The sequence below is a fragment of the Onychomys torridus genome, chromosome 23 (genome assembly GCF_903995425.1).
Source record: "Onychomys torridus chromosome 23, mOncTor1.1, whole genome shotgun sequence".
Classification (NCBI taxonomy): domain Eukaryota; kingdom Metazoa; phylum Chordata; class Mammalia; order Rodentia; family Cricetidae; genus Onychomys; species Onychomys torridus.
Window position 1 is genome coordinate 24,210,929 of NC_050465.1, and position 18,758 is coordinate 24,229,686.

Here is an 18,758-nt window from a genome sequence, read left to right on the forward strand (position 1 = left end):
GTGTTAGAATTTGATAGCATTTCAGGACAGGTAATTATTCTGGCATATAATACTGGGCTTTTATTTAATTTAATGGTTTTTATTTTAATTAGAACTGGTTATTTTAATTAATTCTAAATCAGTGGGGGTTTTTGTTGTTTTGTTTTGTTTTGACATGGGAAAAGCAAATGACAGAAGTCCTTTATTTCAGTAAGACTTTTCCGTATTAGGAAACTGACTTTTAAGTGACAGTGGGGGCTCAGCTCTGTCACTCCAGGGCTCTCACTTTGTGGATGTAATGGCCATTTGATCATCCATTAGAGAGCATCCTGCTATCTCTCTCTTTCAAAATAAATCGTTTTTGGAAATTGCATCTTTAGAGCCCTGTATTGATTAGCCTCCTTATCAAGATCCTTTTATTGTGGGATATTTGCCCAAGAAGCTGGGACAGAATAGAACATTAAAACTCCAACTGTGGTGGGAGAGAAAGCCTTTAAACAGTAGTATATACACAATACTGAAGTCCTTGCAGAGAAAATAAGAATCAAATTACACCCATTGTTCATTATCCTTTGAAAGCTGTTTATCAAAAGTGCCAGTATCTCATTATCACTACATTCATGACCAACCCCCATCCCAACTGAAAAGGGAAGAGTTGGATACCCATTAAGCTACATTGAAAAAGTTCTTTTTAGGCAGAATAAATAGAAGTATTGTTACCAAAGTCTCCCTGGACCATTAAACACCAGTTCCACTCAGATTGCTTAAGTATCAGGAGACAAAATTTGACATTCAGCTTGGTATTGTCATTGTAGTCTTTGCATGATTTAGACTAGCACCTGTAGATGGAGGAAATGGTGAATCAAGCATTTGATTTTGCAATATGAGGACAGGAGTGTGAAGAGTCCCCCAAGTGCACCCTAAAGCCAGATGTGATCGTGGGCCTCTGCAGTCCCAGCATGCCTGCAGCAAAAAGAGGCAGAGACAAGGGAGCCCCCCGGAGCTCCTGGGCCACCCAAGCTGGCATGTGCAGCAGTGAACAGCAAGAAACCTTGCCTCAAACACGGCAGAACATGAAAACCCAAGCTTGTCCTCCAACCTCCAACCTCCACATACATCCTGTGGCACATGTATGCCCTCACTCACACATCTATACACATGTGCACACACACATGAACATATGCATACACACACACACACACACACACACACACACACACACGCACACACTTTTTAAAAAATGTCACTTACTCATTATGAAGTCAGAGATTTTATTGTAGTTTTCGGATCTGGATCATTTTATTTCTGTTATCTCTGTTTTGGAAACAGTGTTCTGGCTCTAAAGATGTTAGATACTGGTTTACATTATACATACACAGAACAAATAGCCACCAAAGCAAAACAAAGTAAAAAAACAACACAAAACAAAACAAACAACAAAAAGAATCCCAGCATCTCTCTCCATGCTGATACTGACAGAAATGGTAGATGATAGCCTTTCTGAATAAGAATTAGAGTAATAAGAGATGTTAATAAACATGAAGACTTTGAAAGTCAAAGCCATAGGACTGATTGAAACATTTTACTTCTGAATCTTAGAGAATGATGTTGAATTAATAATTGAAGGACATGGTACTTTGACTAACCCTGAGTGTTCCTTGGATGACCGTGCCTTCTCTGTGTCAGTGCAAACAGTGGAGACAGCCAAGAAAGGCCCTTTTCAACATAACCAAATAGAAACATGCCTTTGTAGCTAAAGGGCAATGCCACTTAGGTCCACAGACTGGAGGAGGAAGCGCAGAGCTGGCATGGTGGCTGCTCTCACATCCTGCAGGAGCTCCATGCTCCCATCGCTATGGTCCGCACATGAAATCTCTGGAGGCCCTAGTCTGGGTATAGTGAAGTCAAGAATGGTGGATGCTGGACAGCAGTGGAGTTCTAGAAAAGCTAGGTAATTCAGGTCCTGAAAGATGAGAGCTGTTTTCACATGGTCCAAGCCCTGTGCTTCTCTTGATAGCTGGGCCAAGCAGAGTGAACTCCACATTCCCTTGTGTTCTTCAGAATGAGACAGTTGTCAGTGACATCCAAGTTTATAGACCAGCTGGCAGCCCTATAGATAGCCAGAAGACCAAAGAAAACATTCTTACTGTCTAAATCAACTCCAGTTTCTACATTTAGACCTTGGCTTTTCTTTCTGGCTTTGTGAAAAGCAGACAATCTCTTTAGCCTCCAGCTAGGAATGTACAAAGCATATTGGTTTACAGGCCCATAAACAATCAGTTTTATTTTGGATAGGAGACATTTTTCAAAGAATACCAGTTGCTTGGTATCTGTTATTTGATATGGCCACTTTCATTATCCAGTGTAGAAAGAATCCCAGCTGTGTCTACATAGAAATATTTAACTTATTTTTTAAATTCACATCACAAATAAGATAATACTATTCTGTGTCAGAATCAGGAAGATACTTAGATTCAATGACCTCACATTTATGACCCCAACTTAGTTGGTTTCTTTTTTTTTAAATGAATTTCAGTGAGAAAATGCTATTTTGAAAAAACATCTAATGACTTCAGGTTTTTAATTTTATCATCCTTTTATCTACAGGGGTTGAATACTAATTGTTACTTCTGTAAAATACTACCATTAATGAACAATTAGAAAAATACTAAAGTTGAAAAATGTATAGTGAACTAATAGTGATGATATTCTGAGAATGTCATGTGTTCACTGCACATAAAGTTAGACTTTGGTTGCCAGTGACTTCAAGTTTCAAATGTTTGAGTAACTAGCAGAGAAACAGCAGAGGCGCCCTCAAAGCAGGAGATAAGATCAAGTCCTTGTTAACATTAACAAACAGATCCGTTCATGTGAAAGAGATGTGTTCTCTGAGACAATGAGCACACACAGTTCCCCCACATGCCCTTGCACACGGCACCTAGGCCAGCACATTTTAGATACCAAAATTTTTCCAATCCCGACCAAAAAGCAATATTCATGCCTGTGTGATACCAATATTGTCCTCTTTTGCATGGGAGCTGTAAATTCACAGGTATATTCACCATATAATATAATGAACCTAATAGGTATAGTGCATCCAATATAGTAGAGCTTTGAGATAGACACTGACTATAGTTGACTCCCATTATTTATGGCTTTTTATATTTGTCTTCAAATTTACCTGTTCTCTGACATTTATTATTAGAAAACCTTACTAATCCAAGAGAGAATTAGTATTAGGAATTTTGTACCCCTGAATAGGACTTTGCATCCCAAGTACATTGCAGAGTAGTATTTAATAACTAAATAAAATGGTTGACATATACACTTGACTGTATTCTTAGCTGAAATAGAGCAACAGTGTAAAGGCTTCAGTTTATCAGTAGCTTATCACTTCCTTATCAATTTATCGCTTCCTTAGTAGAGGCACTGGTTGGGTTGGGAGGTAGACCACTTTAACTTTATACCTATCCCTCTATGTTAGCTGTTTCTGTTGTTGGAACACAGTTCTAAATGTAGCCTGTTGGTGTTTCCAGTAACAGGCACATATTTTAAAAATTAAAGTTTTCTAGGCCAGGAAGTTTCCTGAAACCCAATGTTTCCATGCCTGGCTTTTTCCCTAGCTCTTATCTTTGGAATAACGTTGATCTGGATGATCATAACTAGAGGTCTGACAGCCTTATTCTGGAAAAGCACCTGTAATTGTGAACTTCTCTTCCTGTTCCTCACTTCTGTTTGAAAAAGAAGTTGTTACTCATTGTAAATTTTATCTTTTTCAGTGTCCTCCTCCAGAACTGCAACAGGATAGGAATCATGTTTCTCCCATATAAATGGGTTACTTACCTCTCGTTTGAAAGAATCATCTGAGAATAGTATTGTCACAATTTATAGTAGGTCCCACAAAATGTTCCAGATGTTCCCCTACAGTCATTTCAATGTAGTTCTTACTCAATGGCTAGTCGACAAATAGTTACTTCATTAGTAGAGGCATTGTTAGGTTGGGAGGTAGACCGTATATAGAATTCAATTCTAAACCTATCCCACTATGTTAGCTGTTTCTGTTATTGACACATGGTTCTGAATGTGGCCTAAACTCTAAAGAGTTTTCATAAAAGTATATTGTTTATAATGACACAATTCACTTAAAAGAATTCCATTCTTCCAGAAACTTTGAACTTTGCTTGGTCATTTTATTTATTTTTTTATTTAAGAATTTTTTTTATTCATGTTACATACCAACCACAGATCCCCCCTCTCATCCTTCCTCCCACTCCTCCCCCCCCCCCAGCCTCCCCACCTCTGCCCTACTCCTCATCCCTTCCTCCAAAAGAATAAGGGCTCCCATGGGGAGTCAGCAAAGCTTGGTACATCCAGTTGAGGAAGGTCCAAGCCCCTCCCCCCTGTATCAAGGCTGTGCAAGGTGTCCCACCATAGATAGTGGGCTCCAAAAAGCCAGCTCATGCACCAGGGGTAGATCCTGATCCCACTGCCAGGGGCCCCTCAAACAGAGCTTGGTCATTTTTAGATTAATTTCAAAACTATTCTTTCTATCCCTACTTTATGGAGTTGTACACCATGCAGAGATGGGCCTGGTAGCAGTGGGCTTACCATTTGAATTAGGTCTGTTTAATACTAAAGAAAATAACAAAAGGATGCTTTGAAAATCAAGAGCTTCTTCCCATACCTCAAAAGATGGAATCAATGTTGCTTGATTCTATACATTAAAGAAAATTACAGTTTGATCTAAAGTTTCCACTCAAATCGTTTGAAATTAACTTTAAAAAATTATTTATCATATTATAAAAGTTCAAATGAAGTTTGACTTTTGTTTGCTTAGAGGCCAACAAAGACATGTATTCAAAAATGGCTGGGTTTGTTCAAGTGAATGGTGTTCCATTTTGCTTTCTGAACTGTGATTTAAAAAAACAACAAAAAAACAATCTGACCAAAAGCAATTTAGGGAAGCAAATTGGCTTACAGTTCCAGTTCACAGTCCATCCTTGAAGGAAGGAATGCAAGCAGGAACCTGAAGTAGAATCCCTTGGAGAATGTTGCCTGCTGACTCACTGGCAGGCTCCTGCTTAGGCAGCTTGCTTATGCGGCCCAGCATCATCTCCCTTGGGAATGATACCACCTACACAGTTAACAATCAAAATGACCCCCCCACACAGAAATGCTCACAGGCTAGTCTGGTCTGGGGAATTCACCCACTGAGGTTTTCCTTCTCAAGTGTCTCCAAGTTATATCAAGGTGACCATGAAGGGTATAACCAGGACAAATGGCTAATGCACCACATTTCTTCGCTACCACATATCACGTACATGAGGTTATGGTTTGATATTTGTTAGAGGCAGAAGTGAGTATCTCTCCTGTTGCTTTTAAAACTATTTTCTTCACATTTTGTTTTAGTCCTTACTATTAGGGCCATGAGAGAAAACCAGTGAAATACCAAGAAACCCTTCCTATCCCTCCTGTGTGCTGTGTTTATGGAAATGTAAAATATCTGAGTTGTGTGAGCATCCATTTCAGGAAATAATGTTGCCCATTTGGAGATGATTATTAAAACTGGAAATGGTTCTAGATCACTTTTCAAATGAATAATTCTTCAAGAAAAACATGAATGATTATGAATACATATACATAAGTGCTCACTTCCTAACTCATCTTTCTGGAAAATGTCTGCTCCCTCTTCTCCAACCCCCTTATTCAAACAGACCAAAGAAGAGAGAGAGATTTCTGAGAAAGTTATGTTTTTACAACAAGGAAGTTCACCATTCCTTGAGTCTCAGGTAAAAAAGCAAACACGGTATATTTTTGTAAAGGAATCCTTCAGTCTTCAGTGTCACTGAGGGTGTCTGGTTTTTACCTCTTTAGTTTTCCTTGTTTAAAGCTAAGGTGGGTATGTTAATTTGCTTAGACTTTGAGAAAGGGAATTTTCTTAGTATGTTGGTGATCAATTACATATTCCTCAGGACATCTCCATGATAAAAATTACAAAGCTTTGTTTCTACTTGTGATAATCTTTTGAAACTGCCCCCCTATCTGTTTTCACCTATACACTGCTACTATTTTAAATGACTTTGACTGATTTTTGAATGCTCTGAACTTATCTTGATTTTCTTGCTAGCCAAGTGTGATTAAGAAAATGCGGGAAGGCGTCTCTGCTGATTCTGTGGCCACTTCTCATCAAATAATTTTTCAGAAAACTGTCCCGTCGACCCTAGAGGTTATTTTTTTCAATTTGTTTCTTGTAGTCTGATACCAGCATGTGGGTCAGCCTGCAATTATTTTGCTTCACACAGCATATATCTAGATTCAGGTTTTCAGGCTACAATAAATAGAAAATAGCACCCTAGTTAGAGATATGAAACAAAATGCTTGCCTGCTCTGGTTCAACCTTTGGTTTGACCTTGCCTCCTTCTGTAACCTTACCAGGTTAGCTTTCCTGTAGGCCAAGGTTTCTTATCGTCTGTTTGCCTTGTTGGAACTAACACTACAGAAAGTGGGAGATAAAATACTGAGACATTAAACTGCATTTCCTAGTTAAGATCAGAACACTGTACGGACCTCTAAGTCTTATTTATAAAAGGATCCAATCAGTAGTGTCCCATCAGGGGAAATCCCATCGCAACACCTTGACTACAGGTGCACCCAGCATGCATTGATACTAAGTATAGTCATGAATGGACGTCCCTAGATAAGGAAATACATTTGCACACATGGGAAAGGGTATTTACAGAAACTTGAAGAATACCTTCCACTTCCTTGTGGAAATACCGCTATGTGAAGCACTCTGTAAGAGCAAACAAGGCAAACTGTCTTTTGTGCTTACATGTATAAAGCTGAATAGTTCAGTTATACCATCCAATCTTAAGTTAAACCAGCTGCTGACCATAAGGTCAAATGTATTTCTTATAAAATTCATTGCCAAGATATGTTCCTATTTAAAGAAAGGTGAAATTGCAATGACACACATACACACACACACACACACACACACACACACACACACACACACAGAATGTATTCTGTGTTGAACTTAATAGATTTTAGGTGAGAGGCAACTCCAGCTATAATTCTTAAATGATGGCAGCCACCCTTTGCTTGAGTCCTATCCCATGCTGGAGTGTAGCTTATGTCTTGATATTTTTTTTTAAAGGATTCTTTTATAAACAAGACACTATCAGCTTTTCTAATTTAGCTTTTATATTTTGAATATAGGGCACAGAGGATTGGGTTATTGTAGACAAAATACCCACTGAGGTAGTTGATGGTGATTCAAAAAAGATTGTGACTTACAAGGTGGTTACCGTGAGCAGTAAAACTGGTGAGATCCCAGCCGACTTGCTAAAATCTAGCATGATTGACATGCATGGCTTCGAGGACTTGGCCAGAGAAATGCAGCTTCAAGAGGAGCACAAGCAGAAGATGTTCACGCTAGGGAAATCCTACGACACCGTCTCTGGAAGAATTGTTACAATGACTGGGAAAGCTAAAGAGGACGAGAGAGCCACCCAGTCCTCCTCACGGGAAGCCCTGAAGAAGATGGACAGAGGCGCCACTGCCGAAGCCCTGAAGGCGGGCCCCCTGCTGGTAGAATACCAGGTCCTGGAATCCCTGGCTGATGAGAAATCCAGACGAGGACCCGAGGTCCAGACCCCGAAGCGGAGACTGTCAGAATCCCTGGCGCCCATCAAGGAAGCTGAATCTCGGCGGCAAAGCCCAGAGGAAGATGATGCCCACAAGGCTCCAAAGCTGGGAGAGGATGTGCATGCCCACCCCCGGTTCAGCAAACCTCAGCAGGTGCCCGAATGTGAGGTGTTGAAGGTAGGGCCCTTTGGCCCACGCAGGAAGAGCCTGTCTGAGTGGCGCTACTCCCAGGAGCCGGCCTTTACTGTGGCTACTGCTCACTACATCACTGAGTCGTCCGCATCCCAAGTGGTGGTAACCAGTGGCTCTCATTCGGTCACAGCTTAAGATTCCAGCATGACAATTTTTCAAAAGGCGCCCTTCCACCCTGAACCTTTTCCCGTTTCTCTTGCCGCTTGACTTTATGTTGAGAGCAGCCAACCCGGCCTTTTTATTTTTTCCATGGTTAAATCAATACTGCAGTCTAAACGTCAGCATTAAAACACTTCTCCTGTTTTATTTCTAGCTGCCTGTTCCCAAGATCCGTGATAACGCTGCTGTGGCTTGCAATTGGGGGGGGGGGGGGGGTGGAAAATGACCTGCTTAAAAATCGGCGCTACCCTGAACGTAATAACTCTCTGCTTTAGCACACGAGGGCTCGTGGTCACCTAGTTTGCTATGTTATGCCCCATTCTTTTCTGTTTCCAAGCTCTGTACGTGGACTCCTCCATTCCTCCTTCCTTTTTTTCCTCTGCCTCCAGTTTTGTCTAGCAAGCTGTGAACCCGTGTGTCAGAGGCATCTCTCTGGCTCTCGCTCTTGACTCTCGTTTCTCTGTTCACTCAGACTAAACAGTCTTCTGGGGAGAAGCTCATGGATGGCTCGGAGATCCTCAGTCTGTTAGAGTCTGCACGAAAACCCACCGAGTTCATAGGAGGGGTTTCATCTACTACCCAGAGCTGGGTGCAGGTGGCCATTTCCTCCTCCCCTCCTTGGTGTTTCTGAATGTGCCCCATTTGCTTTGCTTTGTGAGTCTGTGGCAGGTGTGTGTCTGTGTGTTGTATCCCAGTGACCTTGCCTTCCTGCATCTCAAAAGATGTCCCCAGTGATTGTCCTTGGTGCTGCTGCTGCATGTGTCATATACCTCCCATTCCACTTCAGGAATGCGCTTCCTGTACTCAAGAGCCATTGTGTTGGGAAATTTTAATAGCATTTAACCTTTAGACACCTTTTGTCTCACCCGTTGGGTCTAAGAGCACGTTCAAAGCCAGTGTGACTGTGCAGCGAAGCTTCCATTCTCCTTTTCTCTGCTTGCATATTTTATTGCTTTCTGTTTCTTTTGCCAATGCTCTGAGAAAGCTGTGCAGGTCCCAGTGTGTGTGTGTGTCGAACAGGCACACCTCAGAGCCAGTGGGAGGAACGAAAGCTAACTTTTATTTCCATCAGTGTTTGTGCATATGAGCTCTTGATGCCGGCTTTGGACATCCTAGTAAGCAGCAGCTTTGGCGGGTTTGTTCGTTTTGTTTTACGAAGGGTCACGCCGACACTGTGCTCTTCCCCTAACAGAAACTGGAAACGAAGACGGAATCCGTTGAAACCGAGGTGGAATCAACCCTACCCTCGCAGCCCCTCGGCACTGAGAAGGTGCTGCAGGAGACAGTGTTGGTGGAGGAGAGGCGCGTGATGAGTGTGTGTGGGAGCGGGGACGCTTCCCACACGGAGGGGGACGGTGTGGATGCAGCAGAGTCCACAACTGCAGATCCTCACAGTATGAAAGGAAAGGAGGCCTCTTCTGTGGCAGAAGCAGCAAAGGAAGAAAGAGGAGAGGAGGCTGACAAGTCTATCCCTGAGCAGGAACAGCCAGCCCCTGTCTCCCAGGAGGAAGAGCAGGTGGTGGCCATGCACCCTTCTGAGGCTTTGGAACAGAAATCTCATTTTGAGGTAAACAGCAGTTACTGTAACTCTCACGTGGAAAGTAGAGCTACACTTGATTTGATACCTCATTGTGCAAGGGCCTTTGGTTTTCCTCTCTGTCTGTTGACTTTGCACAGCAGTGAAAGGCCTCCATGCTTTTATCCAGATTTAGGGTCACATAGAAACATAAAAACCCATAAGAATTGATGATATATTGTTCCAGGAAGTGGTTTCTGTCTTTGCGATTAAAACTGACAGAAAACATGGGGAACCAATGATTAGATATTAGAAAATCTGAGGGTCACAAAGATGGCTCGGTGGCTAACAAGTGCATGTCACCCAAACCTGTTGACCTGAGTTCAGTTCCTGGAACCCACAATGGAAGGGGAGAACCAAGTTCTAAAAGCTGTCCTCTGACCTACACACACACACACACACACACACACACACACACACACACACACACCCCAAAATCACCAACAACAATAAAGATTTTTAAACGAAAATGTGATATTTATTTCTTATCCGTGTACTTTTCCAGAAGGACCAGAAAGCATTCCTCCAACTTGCAGAACTCCCTTCTTTATCACCTTTTACTGAGATCCTCCACACATTGGTGGGTGGTGACAGAGGACTTGGTACTTGGCCTCATCGTCCCTCATTACTAATTTAAAAGCTCATTTACAGGCTTAACTCTATCAGAATTTGCATATGAGATTGAGAAGGAGGAACAGATTGTTTTTAATTTCCTTTAAAATTTTTCTGTTGCCTCGAACATCCAATGCCAACAACAGTGTGATTTGGGGAGGCTGATGTGGATTTATTGTGTGCTGTGATCCCTATCTTACCTCCTCATTTAATTAATATGGAAACTTTGGTCATGAACAAAAGTACCGAAGACACCAAGAAGAGAGAGAAGTTCAAACTGTGTGCATACCTCAATGATAACCCCTCCCCCTTGCTTCCCACTGGCACAGTCATCCACGGTGAAGATGGAAACCATGAGTGTGGGCAGTGTTTCTCCAGGAGGAGTAAAGCTAGAAATCTCTACCAAGGAAGTGCCAGTAGTACACACAGAAACAAAAACCATCACATACGAGTCATCACAGGTAAGACTGGAGGCCTGGCAACTCTATGGGGTCGTGCATTCACATGTAACTTCCTGCTACCAGTCCAAAAAGCTGAGAGGTCCCAGCATCTAAACTGTCTCTGTAACAGTGCAGTACTGTGGCTTTATTACTGACTGTGGAGCCACAGCGACTTAGCCAAGGCCTTAGATAACCTTGGCATGGCTGGGTGTGCAGCTATGGATAGGAAAGAGGAATGGGACACCCACCACTCACTCTTTGCCTGCAGCTTTACCTACAGTTCATTCCTAGTGCTCCCACGTTCTACCTGAATGAGGCTATGATTGTGGGAAGCAATTGTGCCTTCCTTCTGAGGAAGTGGGTTCCAGGATTCCCATGGATATACACATTTTTGGATGCTCCAATCCCTTGGCTAGAGTAGTGTAACATTCCCTTGTAACATATATGCTGTGGGATGTTCTGTACGCTCTGAATATGTTGCTCTGATTGGTTAATAAATAAAGTGCTGATTGGCCAGTAGCCAGGCAGGAAGTATAGGTGGGACAAAGAGAGAGGAGAAGGCAGGGAAATGGAAAGCTGAGTGAGGAGATGCTGCCAGCCACCACCATGAGCAGGATGTAAAGTATCAGTAAGTCATGTGTGTTTATTTGAGTCTTAGTGGCTGCTGGCCCAGGTGGGACTGTAGATAACTCTAGCAACACATATGGACATCCTCAAGTGTAGTTTGGATAATCTAGATGACTTACACTACCTTGAACAAGGTAAATGCTATGTTAGTGGTTGTTATATTCTGATGTTTAACCAATACCTGGACACATTCTGTCTGGTCGCAAATGGTTTCTGATTATTTCAGTCACTGTACTGCATTGAAGAATGAAACAGTCTATGAAGAGTAAATGTAACCACACCATGTGCTGTGTGTGCCCCTGCCCTGCTTAGGTTGATCCTGGGGCAGATCTGGAGCCAGGTGTGCTAATGAGCGCACAGACGATCACATCTGAAACCACAAGTACCACCACCACCACACACATCACCAAAGTAAGTGGAACAAACACGGGCAAGCATTATTCTTGACAAGGAGCCCATTAGATGGATTCCTATCAGATGTCAAGCTAGCTGTATTAAAAGTATCCTTGATGCTCACCCCAAGGTGGGCATAGAGTAGATCTCATAGAAACTGGGCCTACTAAACCCAAAGAACTCTACTTGTGAAAGTCAACATGTTGAATGCCTGTGGTAGACTGTAGTTCAGTTCTGGAAGAATGATTGACAGTAGCACCTCTCACTTCCACCACCTTCTGCCATTACCCCAGTGAGTAACTCACAAAGACCTTTCCGTTTCCTTTAGACTGTGAAAGGAGGCATTTCAGAGACAAGAATTGAAAAGCGAATAGTCATCACAGGAGATGCTGACATTGACCATGACCAGGTAGTGCACGTGAGATAGTAAATGCTCTGATGGAGAAGTAAATGTGAACACATTGGCCTTTCAGTTCCCAATGCCCATCTTCTAGTTCAGCATGTATTCTAAAATAGTTTCTGAATTAACTTTCCAGTATATGATTTTTGAATCCTTCTGTAATCATTGTACCTCATTGTTAATTGTGGGTATAGATTTAGCTCATAAGTCTACACCTTGCTACTGCTCATGCATGTCCCACCTCCTTTTTGTTTTTACCCTTCTGTGGTTTCCTGGGGATAGGCTCTGGCTCAGGCAATTAAAGAGGCCAAAGAGCAGCACCCCGACATGTCAGTGACCAAAGTAGTGGTCCATAAAGAGACAGAAATCACACCAGAAGATGGAGAGGATTGACCAGAGGTAAGAGGTGACGCTGATTCTCTAGGCTTGCCTTGGCTGGCATGTGGCATGGGGCACCTCCCTCCCATCCTCTGCCCCATACCCCACTCCTTTGTTCTCTCGCTGGCATTTGTGGGCTGGTTAGCGAGAAGGTGGAGAACGGTGTGTGGGTACTGGGGAGCCTCTGCTGTGGAGATTCCATCGTCAGAGCTGTGTTCACACCCATGCCAGCTAGAGGGGAAGGGAAAGCAAGGTCCTTGCTTGCCGGGTCTCACCGCTGCTCTTTTTGTCTGGGCATTGCATTCTTCCCATTACCCAAATTTGAATTATCAACTTTGATTTCACTTGCCGGGTGGACTAGTTAAAAACTAAAGCAGCAGGTTCTTCTGAGAAGAAGCTGAATTTGTGTTCCCACTCACAGGAAAACTAGCCGTACTCCTTCTTCACGCTCTGGGTGACAGCATCGCCCTTGGAAGTGCACTCTTCCAAGACAAATGTCTATGCTGCAGACTGATCTAGTTTGAAACTGAGCACTAACTTTCCTTTTGAATGTCTCACATTTCCTGTATTCTGTGAGTGACTTGCCCTATCCTATACTATTTTATCCCCAACGGAGGCAGAAGTGCAGATTTGTGGTCCTGTTTTCCTCCTGAAAGTGCATGCCTTGCCGATCTCTGTGACTAGCATCCTGAGCAGACCCTGCCCTCTGTGTGTGCACAGCCTTGTCATGCGTACTGACCTGCCATGCGAGAACTCAGGTGGCCGTGCACATCCCTGGGTGGACTGTAAATGCTGAGTGCACTCGCAACTACTGACGCATGTACTTCTAGAATAAGACACGGAAAAGAGGTCATCTAGATCCGTTTCTGAAGCATTTTGGTTAATGAGTAATACCTCTTTTTTTTTTTTTTTAATTAAAAAAAAAAAAAAAAAGAGCCAGCGGCGGTGGTGGCGCACGCCTTTAATCCCAGCACTCAGGGAGGCAGAGGCAGGCGGATCTCTGTGAGTTTTGAGGGCAGCCTGGTCTACAGAGCCAGATCCAGGACAGGCACCAAAACTACACTGAGAAACCCTGTCTCGAAAAACATAAATAAATAAATAGATAGATAGATAGATAGATTAATTAATTAATTAATTAAGAGAAAATGCTAAACTCACTCAGATTCAAATTAATAGGATTCTTAAAAGATGGAGGAAATAAGTGAAAGCAAGAAAAAGATTTTTTTTTCCACTAATGGGCTTCAGCCACTTGGGTGAAGTAATTTTATGCTGTAATATAACAGCTTCCCGTTGGATTGAGCATTTTCACTTCCACGGGACTTTCTGTAACTACTCGGATGTTTTCAAATGAGAAACTAATGCAATCTTTCCTCCCACAGGAATAACTTAGCTTGCACATGAACCCAGTCATATAAACCGTTAGGCAAACCGGAGCCTATGTGGAGTTCCCTCTTCTAACCCAACTGACTTGCATCTGTCCGTGGAAAATTCCAGAAGAACTGACCTTGACCATTAATGAAAGACACTGGCAGAGAGACCGTCCCATCATAAAGCAATCCGAGTCAGCATCACTAAACTGATGATACTGCATGAAGCAATGATAAAAATCACAACAGAACCGCACTTTTAATTTTCACCAAAATATCTGTTTTCAACTCTACCTGCACGTTCATAACCAACAGTGTAAACCGTGATCTCATGTAACACATCAACAACTCATGCCTTTCATAGTTTATTATTAAAGTCTCAACAAAATCGCAGTTTCATAGGTGACAAATTCTGTTTACAAATAAATGTTAATTACCCTAAAATGCTATCAGCCGTCTAGGTCCGGTGTGTCTGATTTACCCCAGATTAGATGTGCCAATAACCAACTTTATTCAGTGAACAACTTGAATCTTGTCCTTGTCTAATTTGGCTTTATTATTCTCACCCATAAGCAGTAATGACTCTCTGACCCTCTAGAAATATTTAATGCTTACAGTCTTGCTTTGTGTCTAATTTGTTATAAGATAGAACTGATTTTAGCACACTGATGTAATTTCTTCCTAGCCATTCACTCTGGTCTGCGTTCAATCCAGAAAGATTCTCAGAATTACCTAAGCAAACCCTCAATGTGTAAATTATCATTGTTTGGGGAAGAAAAACCTGTATTTTTGTTAGCTTACAATATTATAAAAATTCACTCCAGGAATACCTGTTGGGCTACTTTTGCTTTGTTGTTTTTCTTTTCCTCGTATTTTGTTCATTGATTATTTTTTTCTTCTTTTACTTGAACAAAAAGGTGTTTTATTTACAAATCTGGTCCATATTTACAATCTAGTTCAGAGCCAAGCCTTAAATTGTACAGAATTTCCACTGTAATTAAACTATTTAGTGTTTAGTTATAAATAGCCTCCAGAAAGATATATTCTCCATTACACTGTCAACTGCATCACAGCCCGTTGTGAATGATGTCACTGCATCGCAAAATAAAAATAGCAAATGCATTGAAAGCTCTAATTTTCCATGTGGAGTGATTTCAGTTTTGTGTGGTTTAGCCCAGAGTTCACATTCGCATTGCACCGAAGGCTTCATCTAGCTGAAATATAGAGAAATCCTTTCTAGGCAGGGTTAGAGATCCACACATTCAGCCTATGATATACAGACCTAGGAGGGGTTGAGGGTGATAGCAAATACAGTTATATAAATATTCAGTTACCGACAATGGCTTCAAAAGGGCATTTTAGACTCTCATTTTCAGTTTTATGAAGAACGGGACTTTATGTTTCTGAGTACTTTTAGTGTAGCCAAGAATCATTGCTGTTAAGAAAGCTACTTTGGCATGTCAATAATGGCAGGCATACAGTTGAGAAAGAGGGCAATGGGAGACTTATGTGACAACCCCTACCCCTAGCCACCCACCCAAAAAAGTAACCATCTAGACAGGAAGCCATAGAAGAGAACTCTTAAAAAGGATTCTGAAGTGTAGCTCCCCACAACTGATGGCTTCTGGGTGGGTGCGGAAAAGGAGGGACTCAGTTCTACGTAAAGGGCAGGACCCCGGAGTTTGACCATGCTCCAGTGAGTATGTAGATAGCACAAAGTGGACTTGGGTTCTTTGTTGTTTTGCTGTTGTTTCTTCTTTTGTTGGGGATGGTCACAAGGCCAGGGGCAGACATGGAAAGACTGGGGAATGAGTGTGACTGGGGTGTGTGATGTGAAATTCCCAAAGAATCAATAAAAATGTTATATGGAAAAAATAGAAAACACTATTCTTTTAAGATACCAGCTCCACGTAAATGACAAAGTGGGTGTTACAAAGGTCTGTATGGCCTCTTCCAGCTGTTCATTCATACCACATTCCTCATATGGTGAGGAAGAAAGCTAAGATCCAAAGTAATGCCTGCTTTTATTGACATCTTCCATGTCAATATCTAGCTTTCTGACTTAAAAAAAAAAAATTGGAGCTGGAGATTTATAGCTAAATGGGTAAAGTGCCTGCCATACAAGTGTAAGAAACGAATTCAAGTACCAGAACCCATTTTTTAAAAGTTGGGGGGCGGGGGGAGGGAGCTGATGAGATGGCTCAAAAGTTAAGAGCATTTTCTGCTCTTGCAGAGGACCTAGGTTTTGCTGCTAGCACCCTCATGGCAGCTTGCAACCAGTTGTCACTGTAGTTCCAGGGACCCCAAAACACTCTTCTGGCCTCTGCAGGCACCAGGCATGCACATAGTATACACACATACATACAGGCAAACACTGATACACATAAAGATGAATCCTTTTTAAAAATCCAGTGTGGTAGTGTGTGCTTGATTCCATTGCTGGGGAGGTAGAGATGGGGATTGTTGTTTACTGGCCAGCCAGACTGGTCTAATCAATGAACTGTCTACCAATGAGACACCTTGTCTGAAAAGTCAAGGCTGGCAGCTCCTGAGGAATAACATCCGAGGTGACCTTGTAGTCACCACACTCACATGCAGACAAACACATAAACTCAAACACACCCATAAGGACACACACATGACACCAAAAAAAAAAAAAAAAAAAAATCAGGAACACTTAGAAAATTAAGTCCTGTCATTTGGCTCTGAAAGTATCAGCTCATCATTAGGCATCATTTTAACTGTGTCTGGGAGTAATAAAAAGGTGTGTTCAAGGCATGAAGAGATGGTTCAGCAATTCAAAGCACTTGTTGCTCTTGTAGAGAACCTCTGTCTGGCTCCCAGCACCCCGCTGGTAGCTCACAATCATCCCTAATGCCAGTGTGAAGGGATGTGGTGCTCTCTTCTGACCTCTGGGCACTAGGCCCACACATGATGCACAGACACACATGTAGTCAAGACGTTCATATCATAAACCTAAAGAACTTTCTAAAGTGCATTCAAAAGTTAATACATTAGTTAACATACAGAAATGGTATATGGTGTCCTGAGACAGCCCGCTTAGTTGGAATCCAGGTTCTGCTTACAATTCTTAACTAGGTGTTCATAATACCTCCATATTTCTCACCCAGCAATGACATGCACTGTCAAGAGAGTCATATTTTTAGCATTGTTTTCCTCCTCCACAATGCTCTCCACACTTCTCCCAGCTTCCACCAGTAATAAGCAGGTTCCAACGTCTCTCCTATGTATTTAGGTATTTGTGATAGAAATACTTCCTTGCTAGCACTAAAACCCACATTTTTAAATTATTTTATATGCTAATTACTACAAAATTAGCAGCTAGAGATAGAACACATCTTTGCCCTGTGGTTTCTATGGGTCAGGAGTTGTGTGTGTGTGTGTGTGTGTGTGTGTGTGTGTGTGTGTGTGTGTGTGTTGTTGTTGTTGTTTGTCTGGTGTAATGTCACTGCAGTCAGGGTGTCTGCTGGGTCTTGGAGTCTTATCTAGAGGCTTCATATGGGGAATTCTGTACTTCCAAACTCTCTGGAGAAGGATGTACTTAACAAGTCTTCCACTCACTCTTGGTTGTTTTCAGGGTGTAGGGCTCTTCTTCGCTTCTTCAAAGCTGTGAACCAGGAAGAAACCCTAGCATGTGTGTTTTAGTAATTCAGTGTTGTTAGGGATGAGTCTGTTACAGCAGTCTTACATGGTGCAGCCCAGCCAAGGCTGTGGCTTCCAACCGTCATGCCAGCTTCTAATTAGATCCAAGGCATGGCCCCTGCTCACAAATTTTAATTTTTGATTCAGTGACTCATTAGCCACTACTAAGCATTCCCTGATCCAATAGTTTCAAAGCTTAGTTTCACTAATGTATAAAACAGGTTTGTCCACGTGAAAGACGTAAGTAACCTTGAAGGGGTTAGTATCACTACAGTGCTAAGAAAATGACCTCAGACACACTTTCAGAGACTAAAACAATTCCATTTCTGAGAGTGGTTTGCCTCGCTGAGAAGTGTGCTTCTCAGTGTGATCTCAGATTCAAGTCCAGGGTGGCAAGAAAACCAGAATGTACGGTTCTTTTGAATAAGCAGGGTAAAGGTTGCAAAACCAAGAACAGTGTGGCATGTGTAGCAGGGTAACACATGGGTTTACAATGACAGATGTCTACAGAAACCCTAGCTGTTGTCTTAACAGCTCTTAAAAACCCTATGTAGGGGGTTGGAGATTTAACTCAGTGGTAGAGCGCTTGCCTAGCAAGCACAAGGCCCTGGGTTCGATCCTCAGCTTAAAAAAAAAAAAAAAACAACGATGTATTTTCTCTAGACACACTGAGTGAATTGCTAAACACAATGAAAAATCCTTCAAAGTAAAACTCCTGCTTCCATAGTGGCTCAGGGTCTAAGAGCACTAATTGCTCTTCCAAAGGACCTGGGTTCAGTTCCCAGCACCCACGTGGCAGCTCACAACAGTCTGTAAATCCAGTTCCAGTGGATCCAATACCTTCTTCTGGCACCCATGGACAACACTGCACACACATGGTACACTTGAATACACTCAGGCAAAACACCAATACACATAAAATAAAAATAAATCTTTAAAAAAAAAATACTGCTTCCCATCCATGGTTCATCCTGGGTACCTGGCTATGTGAAGAAATCCCGATCCCTCCTTACACTGGGATGAATAGACAGGACCCCAGAGATGCTGAGATAGCCTGCTACGGAGAAGAGTGGGGGCTCCACAGCTGCTGTGGGCATCACAGATCCTTTCACACTCCCGGAAAAACTTATTCTTCCTTTCTCATCTGCGTGCCTTGCAAATTTCAGAGCCCCTATGTTATGTACCTCATGAGGGTCACTGAGATCATGCACCCTTCGGCTCATTTTTAAAATAATTATTGCAGTCCACTGCCTTTGTTATATATCAACTCCTTCCTATCATTTCTATAGCTATAGTAAGTCAGTGTCAAAGTTAGCCATATT

The 18,758-nt window shown here is 42.2% G+C and overlaps 1 protein-coding gene across 16 annotated transcripts in view; it reads left to right on the forward strand.

Moving 5' to 3' along the window:
• Epb41l3 (erythrocyte membrane protein band 4.1 like 3) overlaps positions 1-14,908 on the forward strand; it is a 225,019-nt gene extending 210,111 nt beyond the window's left edge. For 9 of the 16 annotated variants that reach the window (XM_036173611.1, XM_036173602.1, XM_036173597.1 and 6 more), the window contains 7 exons: positions 8,453-8,575; positions 9,173-9,547; positions 10,498-10,629; positions 11,548-11,646; positions 11,957-12,037; positions 12,311-12,427; positions 13,786-14,908. In XM_036173611.1, coding sequence (XP_036029504.1) covers positions 8,453-8,575; positions 9,173-9,547; positions 10,498-10,629; positions 11,548-11,646; positions 11,957-12,037; positions 12,311-12,421 — 921 coding nt within the window. In that variant the 3' untranslated portion in view covers positions 12,422-12,427; positions 13,786-14,908. Of the gene's footprint in view, positions 1-6,106; positions 6,206-7,200; positions 8,183-8,452; positions 8,576-9,172; positions 9,548-10,497; positions 10,630-11,547; positions 11,647-11,956; positions 12,038-12,310; positions 12,428-13,785 lie in introns of those variants that run through there. The other 7 variants (XM_036173600.1, XM_036173607.1, XM_036173608.1 and 4 more) reach the window with 3 other exon arrangements.
• Positions 14,909-18,758: the final 3,850 nt, after the last annotated feature.